At 38.9% G+C, this 17,059-nt stretch overlaps 1 protein-coding gene across 4 annotated transcripts in view; it reads right to left on the bottom strand.

Annotated features, from left to right (window-relative positions):
• The window catches only part of ATG2B (autophagy related 2B), an 82,447-nt gene that overhangs the window by 48,949 nt on the left and 16,439 nt on the right, over positions 1–17,059 (bottom strand). For 2 of the 4 annotated variants that reach the window (XM_034992822.1, XM_034992820.1), the window contains exons 2-10: positions 12,606–12,768; positions 9,481–9,633; positions 8,913–9,015; positions 7,414–7,576; positions 6,130–6,309; positions 2,144–2,240; positions 1,717–1,902; positions 568–722; positions 372–477 (exon numbers count right to left, since the gene is read on the bottom strand). In XM_034992822.1, coding sequence (XP_034848713.1) covers positions 372–477; positions 568–722; positions 1,717–1,902; positions 2,144–2,240; positions 6,130–6,309; positions 7,414–7,576; positions 8,913–9,015; positions 9,481–9,633; positions 12,606–12,768 — 1,306 coding nt within the window. Of the gene's footprint in view, positions 1–371; positions 478–567; positions 723–1,716; positions 1,903–2,143; positions 2,241–6,129; positions 6,310–7,413; positions 7,577–8,912; positions 9,016–9,480; positions 9,634–12,601; positions 12,769–17,059 lie in introns of those variants that run through there. The other 2 variants (XM_034992821.1, XM_034992823.1) reach the window with 2 other exon arrangements.

Genomic DNA, 17,059 nt, shown 5'->3' with positions numbered 1-17,059 from the left:
TTAAATGGCCTAGCTCAAAAAAAAATGTATGAGGGGAAAGAAAAGCAGCAGTAAAATGGCATTTTCTAGAAAGAAACAACTTAATTTATTTTTATTTATTTTTTTTTTTTTAATGCCAGTGGAAGGGGTGCCTGGGTGGCTCAGTCGTTAAGCATCTGCCTTCAGCTCAGGTCAGGATCCCGGGGTCCTGGGATCGAGCCCCGCATCAGGCTCCCTGCTCCGCGGGAAGCCTGCTTCTCCCTCTCCCACTCCCCCTGCTTGTGTTCCCTCTCTTGCTGTGTCTCTCAAATAAATACATAAAATCTTTAAAAAAAATAATAAAATAAATAAATTCCAGTGGAAAACTACCATAAGTGTCTTACACTACTTACAAGTCTTCTGTAAATTTGGTGGGTGAACTAGGTTGGACGGCAATGTGGACCCTCTTACTGGTTGTTCTTTATGATGTTCAAGGAAATCTCCCCACGTTGGCTGAAGCTGTAAAAGAATTTTTTTAAATCACATGAATAAAGTGTAGAATTTCAGAAGGCCACTTTTCAAGAATAGAACAAAATTTAAATACTTTACCACAGTAGCACTTAATGGAGATCCTGCTGGAGTATTTGTATATGTACTAGTTAATGACAACTCAAGGTCCATATTTGGAGGGTCTCCCAGAGGTGGAAGAGAAGAGAGACTATGGGACATGTCCATATCAGCCATGGAGAAGAAAACTTCTTCTTCTAGACAGAATGAAACCTTGTCAGTTGTATAATTCATGTCTTTAAATTAAGTTAACATACATTAATATAATATTCTTCAGATTATCTGAAGTACAGTGATGCCCTACAATTTACATTACTTCTGATGGGGTAATTTGTGAGGATCCAAGATAGTAAAAACTCAACCAAATACAAGTTAACAAAACGTTATGCTATCCTACTGGTGAACTTGCTTTTTGTTTGTTTGGTTTTTTTTTTAATGTAAGATTTGCAGTACTACGTGGTATATTTTTAAGTATCATATGACAATTTAGAAGTTAAAATCCAACTTTAAAATAGTATAAAGATCTTGCAATCTCTGGTTTCATATGAATACAACTCTTTAAAAAAAAAAAAAAAAAACCTGAATGTATTATTTAGAATTTTATTTACATTTCACTTCTTTCTGGAGGTTGTTTTACTCTCATGCAAATGAAGTTTGTTATGACCAAAATTTCTTGAGTAGATTTTAAAACTTATTTAGTTCAACATTCTATACTTAAATGGATTCTTATTAGTTAAGGTATTAGTGCTAAACATTCTAAAACACCTGTAAAAATGCAAAGTAAACTGTGTAAAGACTGTATTTACGTGTAATTGATGGAAGAGTAGAAAAAAAGGTTCCATTTAAGGGCCTCTAACCGTAAATCATCATATGAGCATGTAAGAATTTGACAAAATGAGTAATTACCCCAATTTATCTTTTGTGTAAATCTACATTTTTGTAAATTGACTGTCCTTAGAATAAAAAAGAAGTCATGATTTACAAAACGAGATAAGACACTCAAAAAAAGATACATGAGCCAGTGCATCACTGTTATGCTGCGGTTAGATCAACTTACAAATTTAAACCTTCTTAGATCACAGATCTTTCGTTCTTTCATTACTAAACTCCATTTCACAACGGCCAAATTAAGTTTACTTTGCTCTATGATAACGTTGTAGGAATCCAGTGTCAATTGTTTCAGACGCTTACCACGGCTAGAAGGTGTACGAGCGGATTCTGTCTCATAAAAGCTTTGCTCTGAAGATACACCTGCTGAGAGGGAATCTTTTCTCAAATAATACCGGTTTAATTCCATCTGAATTCGGTATTCCTCTTCTTGCTGCATGGGTCGGTTTTTTCTATCTTTATTAGCTAACCCTATTTTGCTAGAATTTTCTACAAGTATAGAAAGGAAAGCAAAACAGTAATTAAATTTGGGGTTAATCAATCATCTCTCTCCCAAAACCCACTTGTCCAATACCAACGGCAACTTCATGCCACAGTCAATGCAGAACTACCACTATTTAATATTAATCAGAGCTATGCAGTAGCTTTAAGCAACTAGCTAGGGATCACAGAATCTAAAAAGTTTTTAATAATCAAAAAGAGTAACAGAGTTGCCTATTGCCATACTTGCCTGGTCCAGCAACAGCTGCTAACATATCCAAAAGCAAGTGCACCTGCCTTGGTGACAGGAATAGATGAATAGAGTCTATCTGTCCATCAAGATCCAACTTCAAAAAAAAAAAAAAGCCATTCAGGATAAACACTCTTTAAAATCTCATCACCACAAATCCCAGTACACTTTAATGACTGATTACTTAAGTCTTGGATTCCTTCACCTAAGATTCCCTCCACTAATTCACACAATCTAAATGAAAGACTTAAAGGCCACCAAACTGTTGTTCTAAGGGGGAAAATCCCCCTGCAAAATTCCATGTTGGCAAGTCCAATGTCCTGTTTTTATCTCTGAGTTTTCTGACTATTTCAGGTATGTGAGGAGGCTTCAAGTCACAGTCAGTAGGAAGAATATGAAGACAGACGCAGCACAGAACTCATTCCCAACAGGATCTGAAGACTCGAATCATAATCCTCAAAGCGGGATTCAAGCCAAGAGCAAATAAAGTTGGCTTTCCCAAGTTCGTACATGGATAACCCTCCCTAACAGAGCATGTGAGGCCCTTCCCTACCAACAGGGTGCCTCTCCACACGTGCAGGCAGGTTCCACAAAGCCTGCTCTCTGCTGGACAGGAAAGCGCAGGCCACGGCAGAGATGCCTACGAAGTGGGTGCTCATGTGGACTGCCTTGCTCTTTTCCAAGTCTTTGTCCATTTTTCCTCACGGAAATAAAAGCCCCAGCTGGTCTCATCCTGATTCCTATGGAGTATATTCTGACAAAACAATTACTCTATTTTCTACATCACATTCTTTTTTTTTTTTTTAAAGATTTTATTTATTTATTTATTTGAGAGAAAGAGAGAGAGAAACAGCATGAGAGGGGAGAGGGTCTGAGGGAGAAGCAGGCTCCCCGCTGAGCCGGGAGCCCGATGTGGGACTCGATCCCAGGACTCCGGGATCATGACCTGAGCCGAAGGCAGTCGCTTAACCAACTGAGCCACCCAGGCGCCCTCTACATCACATTCTAACAAGTTGAGTATGCCTGCCTTACTTTTCACTCACCTCCTCTTAGGGCTAATGCTAACACTCCTATTATCTTTATATCATTTCGCAATTTTAAAATTCAATTAACATTTATATTTGCAAAATGGTATCTTCCGGGGGGGGGGGGGGAGGCTGGACAAATTTCTTCTGATTCTAAAAACAAAAAAATATTACATAGTAATGCCGAGAAGCTTCCATTATCGGAGAATATAATAACAATCCTCACTATCACCTTTTTCTGAGTGTTGGGGCATTATGCTTTTATTACATTTCCACTCATTCTAGAAAGGCATCTGTTCTACAGACGAGGACACGGGATCATAAAGATCTGCACAAGGCCATCTACAGACCCAGAGCCAGAATTTTAACCTAGGCTGACCTAGATGGGAAGCCCTCACTCCTCCCATGATATGGCTCTCGGTGGATTTGTGTTTTGGAGCTCCTTGCTGACAGCTGCCATCCCAGACGATGAATCAGCAAGGAGTTTAGGCTGGGGACAGTGGGAAAATCTTTCTGATTACAAGCCATATTTAAAAATTGGTTTTAAATTTCTTAGTATTGAAAACATAATCTCTGACCTTTATTAGGATGGATTATCAAGAGTTTCACTTCTAATGTTCATAGAAATATTATTTGTACATTCTAAATTTGGCATACAAAGAACAAAGCAGCTCTTACTTTCCTCTGGAAATAGAAAAAACAGAACATAACTGAAATAATTTCAAACTCAATATGACGGTAACTAAACAAAATGTCTATAAATTCAATACATACAGCTCCTCTATTTTCTTATACACTCCTGAAAGTATATGCTAAAACTGAACATGTGAGCTATCAAGCTGACACACTATTTGGGGTGGGTACCATCTCAGAGAACTAAAAAAATTTTTTTTAAATTTATTTTAGAGAGCGAGCACACACATGCACATTCAAGGGGCAGGGGGCAAAGGAAGAGGGAGAGAGAGATCTCAAATAAGACTCTGTACTGAGCGAGGGCTCAATCTCACAACCCTGAGATCATGACCTGAGCGAAAATCAAGAGTCAGACACTTAACTGACTGAGCCACCCAGGAGCACCCCCCAAAACTTTCATAACATTTTGATCCCAGTTGGAAAACCTGTGGATCTAATGAACATTGGCGAGACTAAAGATCTGACACTTGAGCACCCCTAACCAATGCCATCTTTGTCTACACAGTATTAAGTTTATGGGATTTATGTTTCTCAATATCTAGAACTTTAGCCTTCATTTTCATTAAATAAGAACAAAAGGTACTCAAACTCAAGTTACTACACAAAAATTACCATGTAGACAAGGATGGTAATAACTCCAAATATCAAACACTGGCTGGCAAACAATGCCATCATGCTATAAATTCCAGATGTGCACTTGTCACCTAATACACAGATGTCCAAAAGTAACATCGAAAAGGCACTTTCGAGACTGGGTGGCTCAGTCGTTAAGCATCTGCCTTCAGCTCAGGTCATGATCCCAGGGTCCTGGGATTGAGCCTCACATCGGGCTCCCTGCTCAACGGGAAGCCTGCTTCTCCCTCTCCCACTCCCCCTGCCTGTGTTCCCTCTCTCACTGTGTCTCTCTCTGTCAAATAAATTAAATAAATAAATAATAATACTAAATAAATAAAATAAATTTTTTTTAAAAAGGCACTTCTACAAATCAACACCTAATGTGCAAAAGTTCAGGTTGCATAAAGATCAAGTATACAGATGTTGAGGACTAGCTAATCAAAACAGAACTATAAAAGTGACTGCCATGGTTCTTCCTTCTTCAAGAAATAGCTAATGCATTCCGCAGAGGCATGGGTGTGTTAGTTTCCCCAAGGAAGTTAGCACCTCAGGGGATTCCCTGTCATGCTGAAACAGACCTAGGGCTTTCCTGTTATTTTATGAACAGGCTTAAGATCTGGTGAAAGGATTTCGTACCACCTGAAGTAGGACAGAGCGGTAAACAAAGGAGAGGAAGTAATCAGCAACAGGAAGGTTGGCATTCTGATCATCACCTTCCTCTGCTTCTAACTGTAGCCAGGTGTGCCAATCCAAGGACGGATTGCTGGAGATCCTCAATCGTCCGAAAATCTTATGTGCATGCACGAGTACTCAGTTGCTTCCTCTTCCATGTCCCCACAGCAATGTCTATACCCCTTATTATACGTTGTATTAAGGCAAAGACAGTATTCCCCTCTTCTCTGTATCTCACCCAAGAAACTGCATAGGGCCCAGCATCCAGTTTACTCCAACATCTACAGCTAGTTAGCCCAGTGAGTAAACAGATGAACAAATCCTGATATTTTCTTAATTTAAACTACATTTTACAGAGATTATATAGAAAATTAGTTTTCAAAGTTTGAAAATAACACTTCACAAAGACATTTTTAACAGACTAAATAAATATAGGCTTCCTGATTCTCCAGCAGACTGTTCAATACTGTTCCCTAAGAACCAAGTGCAGTTGTCTTTACAGGGTGTTCAAAAAGCCATGAGACATCATGAAGAAAAAAAAAAAATCAATCTCTTTTCATAAACATTGTACAACTATAAAAATGGTCATTCCGTTCAAAACACATCTAGGTGGGCATTTTTACATGCATACAATTAAACACCTTCTATAGTCAACTTCTTACTTCCATATTCTTCTCCTTTAAACTGAAAGTTATGATGACAGAAAGTCTTTAATAAATTCCTAATTTATTAACTCATGAATGTTTCTGAACGGCTAGAACGGGGGAAAGTGAGTGCAGGAGACAGTACTAATACCTGAGCCTGAGCAGAGGCCCTGACACCTAAGGACAGAGGCACCAGCTGAGATTACGAACACGCACTCCAGGACAGAGGGCACCCTAGTTACAGGACAACCCACAGTGGCCAATTGGTGGGTCACTGCACACATTAAAGAATACTTGTACTTCTGTTTTAACTATAGAAAATGAAACAAATACTGACCTTAGCTCCAGGAAGTACTTCATTCTGTTTCAATGTGAGACTCAACTCCAGCCTACCAGTTAGCCCTCCAATCTGCACTGGGTCAGAAGGCGCTACCTCTGGTAAATTTCTAGTTAGTTGTGGGTGTGGCTCATACACAATTTTGGGATTCCAGCTAGGTGACAGCTTTGGCTCAGTTTCCTATAATAAGGCAATTAAGAATAAAGTAATTCTTTAGAACATCTTAGTATAAATAAACCAAAATGCAAAAAACAAATGTCAACTTAAGAAGAGTAAAATATTTGGGCGCCTGGATGGCTCAGTTGGTTAAGCGACTGCCTTCGGCTCAGGTCATGATCCTGGAGTCCCGCATCAGGCTCCCTGCTCGGCAGGGAGTCTGCTTCTCCCTCTGACCCTCCCTCCCTCTCATGCTCTCTCTCATTCTCTCTCTCTCAAATAAATAAAATATTTAAAAATATATATATTAAAAAAAAAAAAAAGAAGAGTAAAATATTTGACATGAAAAGCTGTACTATGTGACAATGAATAAACCAGTGTCTTATAGCTAGCATGAAACACAACAGTAATAAAGGCAAATCATGGAAAAGGACTTTATGGAAAAAAGCACATCTATTCAAATCACAGCAATAAGAAAACATAGTAGACATTCTATAATTATGAAAATCTGAAATAATGTAAAAGATAAATTATGGAAGGACTGATTTATAAAAGGACTCTCTACTCTTAGAAAGGATTAATAAAAAGTTCCTTAATTATAAAACTTTAAGATATGATTTGTAAGTTTTCAGCCATACATTATGTAAGGTAAATGTGAACACTGCTTTTGTTTTTATTATAAAAGGGTATTAGTTGTTAATATACCACTTTCCTACAAGACACAGCATCCAATGTTATACCCTGGTAGGAAAGGCATTAATCATAAATGTGAGTATTTTAAAAACTCTGAAATGTGGGTCTCCATTACTGAATATTTGTGTTAACTTCCAGATCAGATGGAAACTAACACGTATTTTATATCCTAGCACAATTTAATAGCCCTCCTTTAAACCATTTATTTCTTTATTTTTAAATTTATTTTTTGGAGAGGGAGAGAGAGACTCTTAAGCAGGCTCCATGCCCAGTGCAGAGCCTGATGCTGGGCTGGATCTCACAACCCTGAGATCATCATCTGAGCCAAAATCAAGAGTCGGACGCTCAACCGACTGAGCCACCCAGGCGCCCCTAATTTAAACTTTTTAAAAATCTATGATTTAATGTTTGGTTTTTTCGTTTTGTTTTTCTTACCGCTGGTGCAGTTGAACACACTGGGGAAGATTTTGCTGACGCAGAAAACTCCTCCCAGAAGAGAGATACTCCGGAGAGCTGGAGTAACTTGTGAGCAAAGGCTGTGGGCTGATGCACATTAATTCCTGAGGCCTCATCAGCAGCTTCATCACAGTAGACAGTTCTCAAAGTTCAAAACAAAAAGCGCTGGCATAAAACTCCTAAGAAAGCCTACTTGCAAGTCTAAAACACACATAGCTTTTTAAGGTCAAGAGTTTTTCAAGTATTAGCACTTAGAAAATGCCTAGAATGTGGTCAGCATTAGTGCTTTACTACAGGAAATGTTTTCACCAAGAGACCTCAGCCTCAAGAAGGATAATTTTATGGGGCTCCTAAACTGGGAGAAAAGATTAATAACTTCCTAAAGTTAGCCTCAAGGAAAGCAACTCCTGTGCTCCCTCACAAACATCTCTTAGTAACAGTGGGACAGCATTTGGCTCCAAGTCACAAGTCTGCAATGAATGACATTTTTTAAATTCTTATGACTATTCTATGAGTTCTTATGACTCACTTCATTTTCAACAAAATACAGAATGTAGTTCTACATGCGTGAGATTTTAGATACTTTTTAATATACCATTTCAGGTAACACAACCTAATTTCAAAAATCTGCTAACAATAACTGTTTCACTAATAGGTAATTTTATGAAAGACAGAAACCATAACATATCTGCTTAAATTTTCGTAAAAGTCCCCAAAAGTTCCCTATACAAAGTGTCTTCGGTGCTCAGTGCAATTCTGCCTATTTCTATCACGTTAAGACACAGGTGAACAGTAACTACCTCAAGGGCAACCCTCTCGGGTCCCCTCCTTCTTTGGGTGCTTTGTACTATCTGTACATTACTGTACTCTCAATAAACTTTGCTTTGCTGCCCACCAAAAGGAAAAAAAAAAAGTGACCACCTCAAATCGACGCTCAGCTGTTTATAAGGCTCCAAGTGGGCATACACAGAAAACTAAGTCCTGGTTTCTATCTATTTAAGTAAATTACTATCACACAGATACTCTCACAGAATCCTCTCAAAGAAAACTGCAGGCTTAGCCTTTCTCGTGAAAGCAGCACTCAGATCAAGCACAGGAAGGCAAAGAAGCCCCTCGCATTAATGAGACACGCCAAAACAGGACATCGCTCGTATGAAAAAACTCCAACAGGAGTGCCTTAAATTTAGCAGCACTCACATATTCATGATTTTTATTTGGTATTAACTAAAAGAATCATTTGCTTTGAATTCCACACAGTATTATATATAATTATACCTCAAATGGTACTTTAAGTTTTCAATAAAGGGATTAGAATGTATCTTGGAGAGCAGAGCTTTACTCTGAAAACATACAATGTAGTAACTCAATAGCATCACTTCTAACCTCTAAAACCATCATGAAATCTAATGAAAGTCAGATCTTACTATTTATAAAAAAAAAGAATAGGGTCATTTATTCTCAGATATAAGAAGTCTTACCTTTCTATTCGAATTTCAAGTGCAGTTCCAGTTTTGGAATTTTCTGGCACGTGTTCAATTCTCAAGACAGTGTCTATAAAAGTGACTTTTACTCTTCTTAGTACTAGAGTAAACAGGTAACCATCAATATGAGACCACATGTATACTAAATAAAAACTTCTAATGAAAGGTATATATAGTAGCTTAATAAGAACTTACAAAATAAACTGGTATTTCTTTCCTTAAAAATCCCAAAATCTTGAGTTTGGTAATAAACATTTTGCCTTACTGAGCACCTAACAGATACCTGAGCAATGCCCAACACTCTCTGCTGACCTCTAAACCCTTCATTACACAAGCATAATAAAGGAAACAGAAAAAAAAAAAATAGGGTACAGAAGGACGTGAAATTAAATTGAATATTTAAAATAACCTCAATTCTAAAGTTCTGAAGAACAGTAATGCCTTTAAAAAAAAAAAAAATCATTCCAATGGATTTTCCTTATACAAGGCTTACTAAAGAAAGGTACTAAATTACTAATAAAAAAAAAAAAACTAAAATTTTTGAAAATACTCCATAATGCCAAACCTGTTTCAATGGTTTCAGCAAACTTTTCAAGTCCTTCAAAAGGCTGCGATGCTTCTCCTTGTTCATCTGTTAATTTCTGGCTAAGACATTCTTTTGCCAATTGCATACTGCTGGTCATGAAACTTGACCAATACATAGGTTCAGAACCAGTTGCTGCAGAAGATATAGATTAATCCTAAATAACTTCTTATAATTACAACAAAGCAATTTCTTAAAATGCCACATTTGAAATATATTCTTAACCCTCCAAGAGATATTTAACATCAGGGTGTTACCTAGGCATATGGTATTCTAGAAATTACTCTTGAGATTTAAACATCACCTTACAATAACGGAGAAGAAAAAAGAAAAAAAAAAAAAAATCACAGAAAGAAGTCCAGAGACGTGCTCTCATTAAATGATATGTATCTGTCAAATGTTAATTCATGAATTCATTAAACAAGTATCTAATGCATGCATGGTACTGTTCAAAATACTGTAGAACAGGGGTCAACAAATTTTTTTGGTGAGGGTCAGATAGTAAATAGTTTAGGCCCTAGAGCCTCTACCCTGACTACTCAACTCTCTCTCTCTAGTGCCAAAGCAGCCAGAGAGAATAAGGAAATGAATGAGTACGGTAGTGTTCCAATACAAATTTATTTACAAAAATATGACAGATCAAATTTGGCCTGCAGGCCATAGTTAGCGGACCCTGCTGTAGGGGACAGAAAAATAATGATTAATTCTGCCCTCTGAGAGCCTACAATATATGGAAGAAATGAGATGTGGTTAAGAAGAATTAGTAAGCAACTACGCAATGTCAACAGAAAACACTGACAGCTAAATCAAGAAGTTAATTCTTCCCACAGACAGAATTTAACAGAAATCTGGTAGAGGTGGCTTCTGACCTAGGCTTTAGAAGGTCAGTATAAATGTAGATAAAACAGAAGAACATCCTTGGAGGAATCCATGAACTGGGAAAAACCCTTTCCAGATCATCCCTTATCAAAGAATTGCACTACACTTCCTTCCATTATTCAAAACAAACAGATTACTAGAATCACTGCCTTCCAAAATGGAATTTAAAAACCCTTCTCATGGAATATTTGACTTTCCATAGAAAATATTATTTTAGCCATCATGGTTAAAAACAAAATACTCTTGCTAATTAAATGCCATTATCAAGGAGGATTTCCATGCATAGACTACCAATTTTCAAAGTACAGGTGCTATTAATTCTAGTAAAAGCATAATTTAAACTTTGATGTTCCAGACAGCACTTAGAATTGTCATTCTTCAAGTATATCTTGACCAACATCACTTGTCAAAGAATTTAAATTCAGAATTTAAGATGACTTAGATCATGACTCTATTGGCTTATAAAATACACACACACACACACGCACGCACGCACGCACATACTCCAAGGTAGAAAATCTGAGCTATAACAGAGCACAGTGGTTAAGAACATGGACTCCAGAACTAGACTCCCTGGGCTGAGATCCCAACTTTCCACTTAACTAGCTATGACCTTGGACAAGTCTACCTGTGCTTCAATGTCCTGCTCCATAAAATGAAGACAACAAACCGTATCTATTTCAAAGAGCTATGGTAAGATAATATTGGTGCACTCACAACAGCATCTGGCATGCAAGAAGCACTATATACATGTTTGATACATCAGAAAACGGCATACATATAACTAAAGCTACCACACGGATACACTTATAAATAATAACTTACTACTACTTTAAAGCTTTTCCCTCCCCAATTTTTCTTTTGAAAATTTTTAATCCTAAGGAAAAGGTGAAAGAACAGTACAATGAACAACTGCGTAGCCTTCCCTTAGATTCGTCACAACTATATACACACACGCAAATACACACACACTCTTGTCCTTTTGCTGATCTATCTGAAGGTAAACTGCAGGCATCATGACACTCAGTCCTGAATACTTCAGCAGATAACTCCTGAGAATACAAACACACCACGCAAAAGCTCAGTAACATGAACACACCCAAGAAATGTAACACTCTATACATTCCACACCCAAATTTCCCAGCTGTCCCAGTAATATCCTTCATAACAAAAACAAAAACACAGAATTATCTACTGCAGTTATTCATGTCTTACTCTTCTCTAATCTGGAACAATTCCTCTACTTTTCTTGTGTTTCATGATACGGATACTTCTAAAGAGTATCAACCAGTTAGTCTATAGAATTTCCCTCATTTTGGATTTGTCTGCCTTCTTCCTTATGCTGTGATTCAAATTAAGCACTTTTAACACGAACAATATATATATGATGTGTCCTTTTTCAGCCATCACTCAGGACACACATCATGGCAGTTTGACCCACTACTGATGAGATTAAGATTGACCACTAGGGTTGTTGTGGTGACTCTCAATTTCCTCCACTGTGAAAGAAACATTTTTCTCTCTGTAAATAATATGTCATCAATGGGAGGTATGTCGATACATCTCAGTATCAAGCTCCTCAACAACCTTTCACCAAATGGGGTTAGCATTCATTGATGATTACCACCGGTATCAATTTTTTTTTTTTTTTTTTTTTTTTTACCACAGTGGCCAAAAACATGGTGATGGTCTATCATTTTTTCTACTCTAGTAAGTAGATACTCTACTGCAATAAAGAGCTTTCCCTTCTTCCTGCCTCCCTTACATCCTGATTACTTATTTTTAACAGTATGGACTTAGAGTTGTTTTTAATTCCAAGTGTTATAATCCATTTATTGTCATTATTCCCAGATCTGGCCAACGAGAACACCTACAAGCCGAGTCCTCTGTCCTTTTAACATTTCTCCATCAATGGTTAAGCATTTCCTTGGTTTCTGGCACAATACTTTGAAACTTTAAAATACAAGTCACTTTACATAATCAGTAACAAATAATAATTAAACCAAATCATCAGTATACTAAAGTTCCTGTGGATAAATAGGGCAAAAGTAACTCTAAAGGTAAAAATCAAACACTCCCAAGACCTAGTATTTTTATCTACTGAAAATCTCACAAATACAATGCTAAGTAATAAATTAAATACTGAATTTAATACAATTAGGTTACTTTCCCAATCTGTGAAGAATACAAATAGAAACAAAGAAAAGAGAAACATGTAACACACCTACCTAGGCGGGGTCTAGGCCGGAAGACCATTTCTAGCCCTTTCACTTCCAGTGCACAATTCTCCTGTAGCAAGGAGCCCCATGGAACTGACAGAGAAATTGACTGTATGAATCCTTCAGTGACTTCTAAAGGCGCATCTGCCGACTCCAGGATCTCATTGAGACACTAAAGAGAAAAACCAAGTGCATTTTGAAATCACAGGAACAAGAACTCAAAATTGTTAACTTATTCAAAGATGCTGAATATGCTCATATATGTGTGTCAGAGCAGAGTCCAAGATAAAAAGACTCCCCGTCCTCACGAAGTTTACAAAATAGCTTACCATGAAAGACACACGTAATTAAGGTGTGATGAGCTACATGAAAGAGGAAATATACGGTACTTTTTGAGCACGTAATAGAACCTAACCCAGAGATCTAAGGCAGGACACCTGAGGAAGAGCTATTTAAAAGTGAGGCCAGAGGCTACAGAGTTAACCAAGCAAAGTGGTCCACACAGAGACAACAGTGTGTGGAAGGAATCAAAGAAACCAGAGGTCAGAGAGTGCAAGCCCACATATTTGAGACGCAAAACTTTATGAAAAGGAAAAGCTGCTTTAGTCTCTAGTATAGTGTGCTAGGGTGATGAGCCAGAGATAAAGCACATAGATAAGGGAGAGTGAAATCCAAACAGCCTTGTAATTCATGTTAAAGTGTCAGACTTTTATCTCAAGAGCAAAGTGAAGCCCCTGAAACGTTTTAAGCAAGGGCACCATGATGAGATTAAAACTGGAGGGGAACCAGTTTCACTACCAAGCCAACCATGTATTGAGGAAAGCAAAATTCAGGCAAAAAGGTCATTCTGAGTAAGAGAAGCCAGGGAAATTGGTTTGGCGAGGACAGTGACACTGAGGTCAGAAGTGGGCAGGTTTTTGTAGAATATTAGGAAGTAGAATTGGCATCACAAGAAATAAAGAAAAGAAGGAATGAAGAATGACTTCTGGGTTAGGGACCTGGGCAGCTGGTTAGCTAGCAGTGCCATTTACTGAGAAAAAAAACCTGGAGAAGCAGGTTAGGGGAAGCTCAGGAGCTGAGTTCCAAAGAGTATATGTGAGCAAACATCTAGGTGGAGATGTCCAGGAGGCAGCCGGATATTTTGGTCTAGATGTCAGGAGAGCCATCTGGGCTGAAGATAGAGAAGGGCATTATGAATCCAGAGTGTCAATGAAGCCCTAGGGTGAGAAGAAACAGTCTCTGGGAACTTATGCAGAGTTAAATGACAAGAGGCCTAGGACTGAGTCCTGATAAACACCAACATCTAAGAATTAAGAATTGGGGGCACCTCTGTGGCTCAGTTAGTTGGGTGTCCAACTCTTGATTTCGGCTCAGGTCATGATCGCAGGGTCGTGAGATCCAGCCCTACATCAGGCTCCCCACTGGGCATGGAGCCCCACTTGAGGAACGTGCAAGTAAACTAGAAAAAAGCAAACAGAGGGTGCCTGGGTGGCTCAGATGGTTAAGTGTCTGCCTTCGGCTCAGGTCATGATCCCAGGGTCCTGGGATCAAGTCCCGCATCGGGCTCTCTGCTCAGCGGGGAGACTGCTTCTCCCTCTGCCTCTCTCTCTCTCTGTCTCTTATGAATAAATAAAATCTTTAAAAAAAAAAAGAAAGAAAGAAAAAAGCAAACAGAGAGGTAGAAGGAAAATCAAAAAAGCCTTACATCCCAAAAAATCATGGAAAGACAATTATTAAAAAGTGGTGCAGTGCATCAAAAGGCAAGAAGAGGCCAAAGTTTTTAAGCGTCCACCCGATTTTCTGACATTTAGGGTACTGGTGATCCAACTGAGAACAATTTCAATGGTGTGGTAAGGAAACCAGACTACAACAAAAGGAAGATAGAATGGATGTAAATATAGCTAATAGAATAATTAAGTGCATTTCTTTACAACATACTTTTTTTTTTGACAACGTACTTTATAAATTAAAATAACAAATATTTATTAAATGCCAGTTTATATGTAAGGTACTTTCTGCACACAACAGTGAATAGCAGTATCATAATTCTTTGTCTACAAACCTAATACTGAATGTTGATATTTAGACTGGCTCACATTTTATCATTGGAGGCCACTACTTTAAAAGGCTTTCTTCATGCTGTTTGTGTAATCCTACAGACTTTCTGAAGAGTACATGGGCATGGGTGGTTTTAAGATAAACACATTCAGATCCTCAATTCACAAATATATTGTTCTAAAACTGACCTTCCTGAGAAAAGTACTTAACAGTGGCACCATGTTGGATCTCCTCTCCCATATTCCCTTGTACAATCTCCGTCCTCCCACTTCGCCAAATGGGCCTATCTTTTCCCTTCCTGAATCCTCCTTTGTGCACTGCCTAGGGTATAAAAATCTCCAGGAAGCACCAGCAGTAAGTTTCCTAGTCTTTCCCTATCTTATACATATCTTTGGCATGACACTCAAAGAAAGTCAAAGAACTAAGTGATGTTGCTACTACAAAATCCCTTCAATTCTCATCTACTTATTTATGACTCGAGCCTGTAACTATTTTAAAAACTTACAGTGAAACTTATGATGAGCCCTATCAAATTCTAGTTGTAAGTATATTCGTTTATGGACACATGAACTAATCAGGGAAGAGGGGGAAAACCATCTACCCACATCATTAAGAAATGTATTTCCAGGGCACCTGGAGAGCTCATTCGGTTAAGTGTCTACCTTTGGCACAGGTCATGATCCTGGGGTCCCGGGATTGAGCCCCACATCGGGCTCCCTGCTCAGCGGGGAACCTGCTTCTCCTTCTCCCTCTGCCCCTTCCCCCCCGACCTCCGCTTGTGCTCTCTCTCTCTCTGCTCTCTCTCAAATAAATAAAATCTTAAAAAAAAAAAATTTCCAATAGAAATTTTTACGTTTAGCTTTTCAAATGTATATTTATACTATTTTGATCAAATGCACTTATAATCATAATAATCACAATTCCAGAGGAAAAATGTTAATAAAGCCTAATGATTACCTAAAGGAAATACTGATAAGGTCAATATGGGAAGCGCTTAAAGGAACTAAGGAAACCACTAAAAAACTCAAAAAACATCAAGTGAGGAAATCATTAAAGGAATTAAAATGGGAATTAAAAGGAATTAAATTTTAAAAGGAATTAAAGGAAATACTGAGCAAGATGGCAGGAGTAGGAGACCTAAATTTCGTCTGGGCCCAGGAATTCGGCTAGATAAGGATCAAAGCATTCTGAACACCTACGAACTCAACAGGAGATCGAAGAAAAGAATAGCAGCAACTCTGTGACAGAAAAGCAACCACTTTCTGAAAGGTAGAACGTGCAGAGAAGTGAATCCGAGGCGATATTCGGGAAGATAGACAGTGGGGGAGGGGGCCTCTGTCAGCCGATGCTGGCAAGTGATAGAGCTGCGGAGGACAAAATCGGAACTTTTAGAAGTCTGCTCCGCTGAGGGACGTCGCTCCAGTGGCTAAGCGGGGGAAGGAACCCTCGCGGGACAGTGTGGTCTCAGGACCCTCAGGGTCACAGGAAGACCGGGGGTGCCTGAATGTGGCAGAGCTCCAACATATCGGAGCGGGGAAGCCGGCTGCAGAGACAGAGCCAAGGCACAGGCTCTCAGCTCGAGGTTGCCATAAACCGTGATGGGCGGCACAGTCGGGCCACTGCTCCTCCAGCAAGGACCCAAGAAGCGGCAGATCCAGGGAGACTCCCCTTCCTCCCTGGGGAGGAGCGGCGTGGGAGCCCACCACAGGGATCTGCTGGGTTTGGAGACTCCACCCGGGGTCGGGTGCAAGAGACAGAAACACTCGGTCACAGGCCGGGTGAGCACAGAGAGTGGCCGGAGACCGGGGAAGACAGTAGTGATTGACAGCTTTTCTCTGGAGGCTCACTGAGGAGTGGGGCCCCGAGTTCTCTGCGCCTACAGGGCAGAGATTGGGAGGCCGCCACTTTCACTCTCAGCCTCCAAAGCTGTACAGAAAGCTTGCAGGAACAAAAGCTCCCAAGAGCAAACCCGATCAGATTACTTGGCCCAGACCGGCAAGGGCAGGGCAATTCCGCCTCCAGCAAAGACATTTGGGTACCTCGGCAACAGGCCCCTCCCCCAGAATATCAGCAAGAACAGCCAGCCAAGACCAAGTTTACTGATCAATGAGAATGGCAGAACACCAGCACTAGGGGAATACAGCACATAGAATTCATCGCTTTCTTCCCCATGATTCTTTAGTCTTTCCAAGTTAATTTTTTTAACTTTTTTCCTTTTCCTATTTTTTTTTTAAATTTTTCTTTCTCCCTTTTTGAACCAACATCTTATCAATTCCTTAAAATCTTTTTTAATTTTCAGGTTTAGAGTCATATTCTATCCCTTCATTGTAGTTACCCTTATTTTTTGTATATGTAATTTGTTCTCTCTTTAAAATTCTGGGATACAGTTTCTTCTAACAAAACCA

The sequence above is a fragment of the Mirounga leonina genome, unplaced genomic scaffold, assembly GCF_011800145.1.
Source record: "Mirounga leonina isolate KUSES-001 unplaced genomic scaffold, KU_Mleo_1.0 Mir_82, whole genome shotgun sequence".
In the NCBI taxonomy this organism is placed as follows: Eukaryota; Metazoa; Chordata; class Mammalia; order Carnivora; family Phocidae; genus Mirounga; species Mirounga leonina.
The sequence above is the reverse complement of the archived record's forward strand: the minus strand, read 5'-3'. Positions and strand labels throughout refer to the sequence as shown.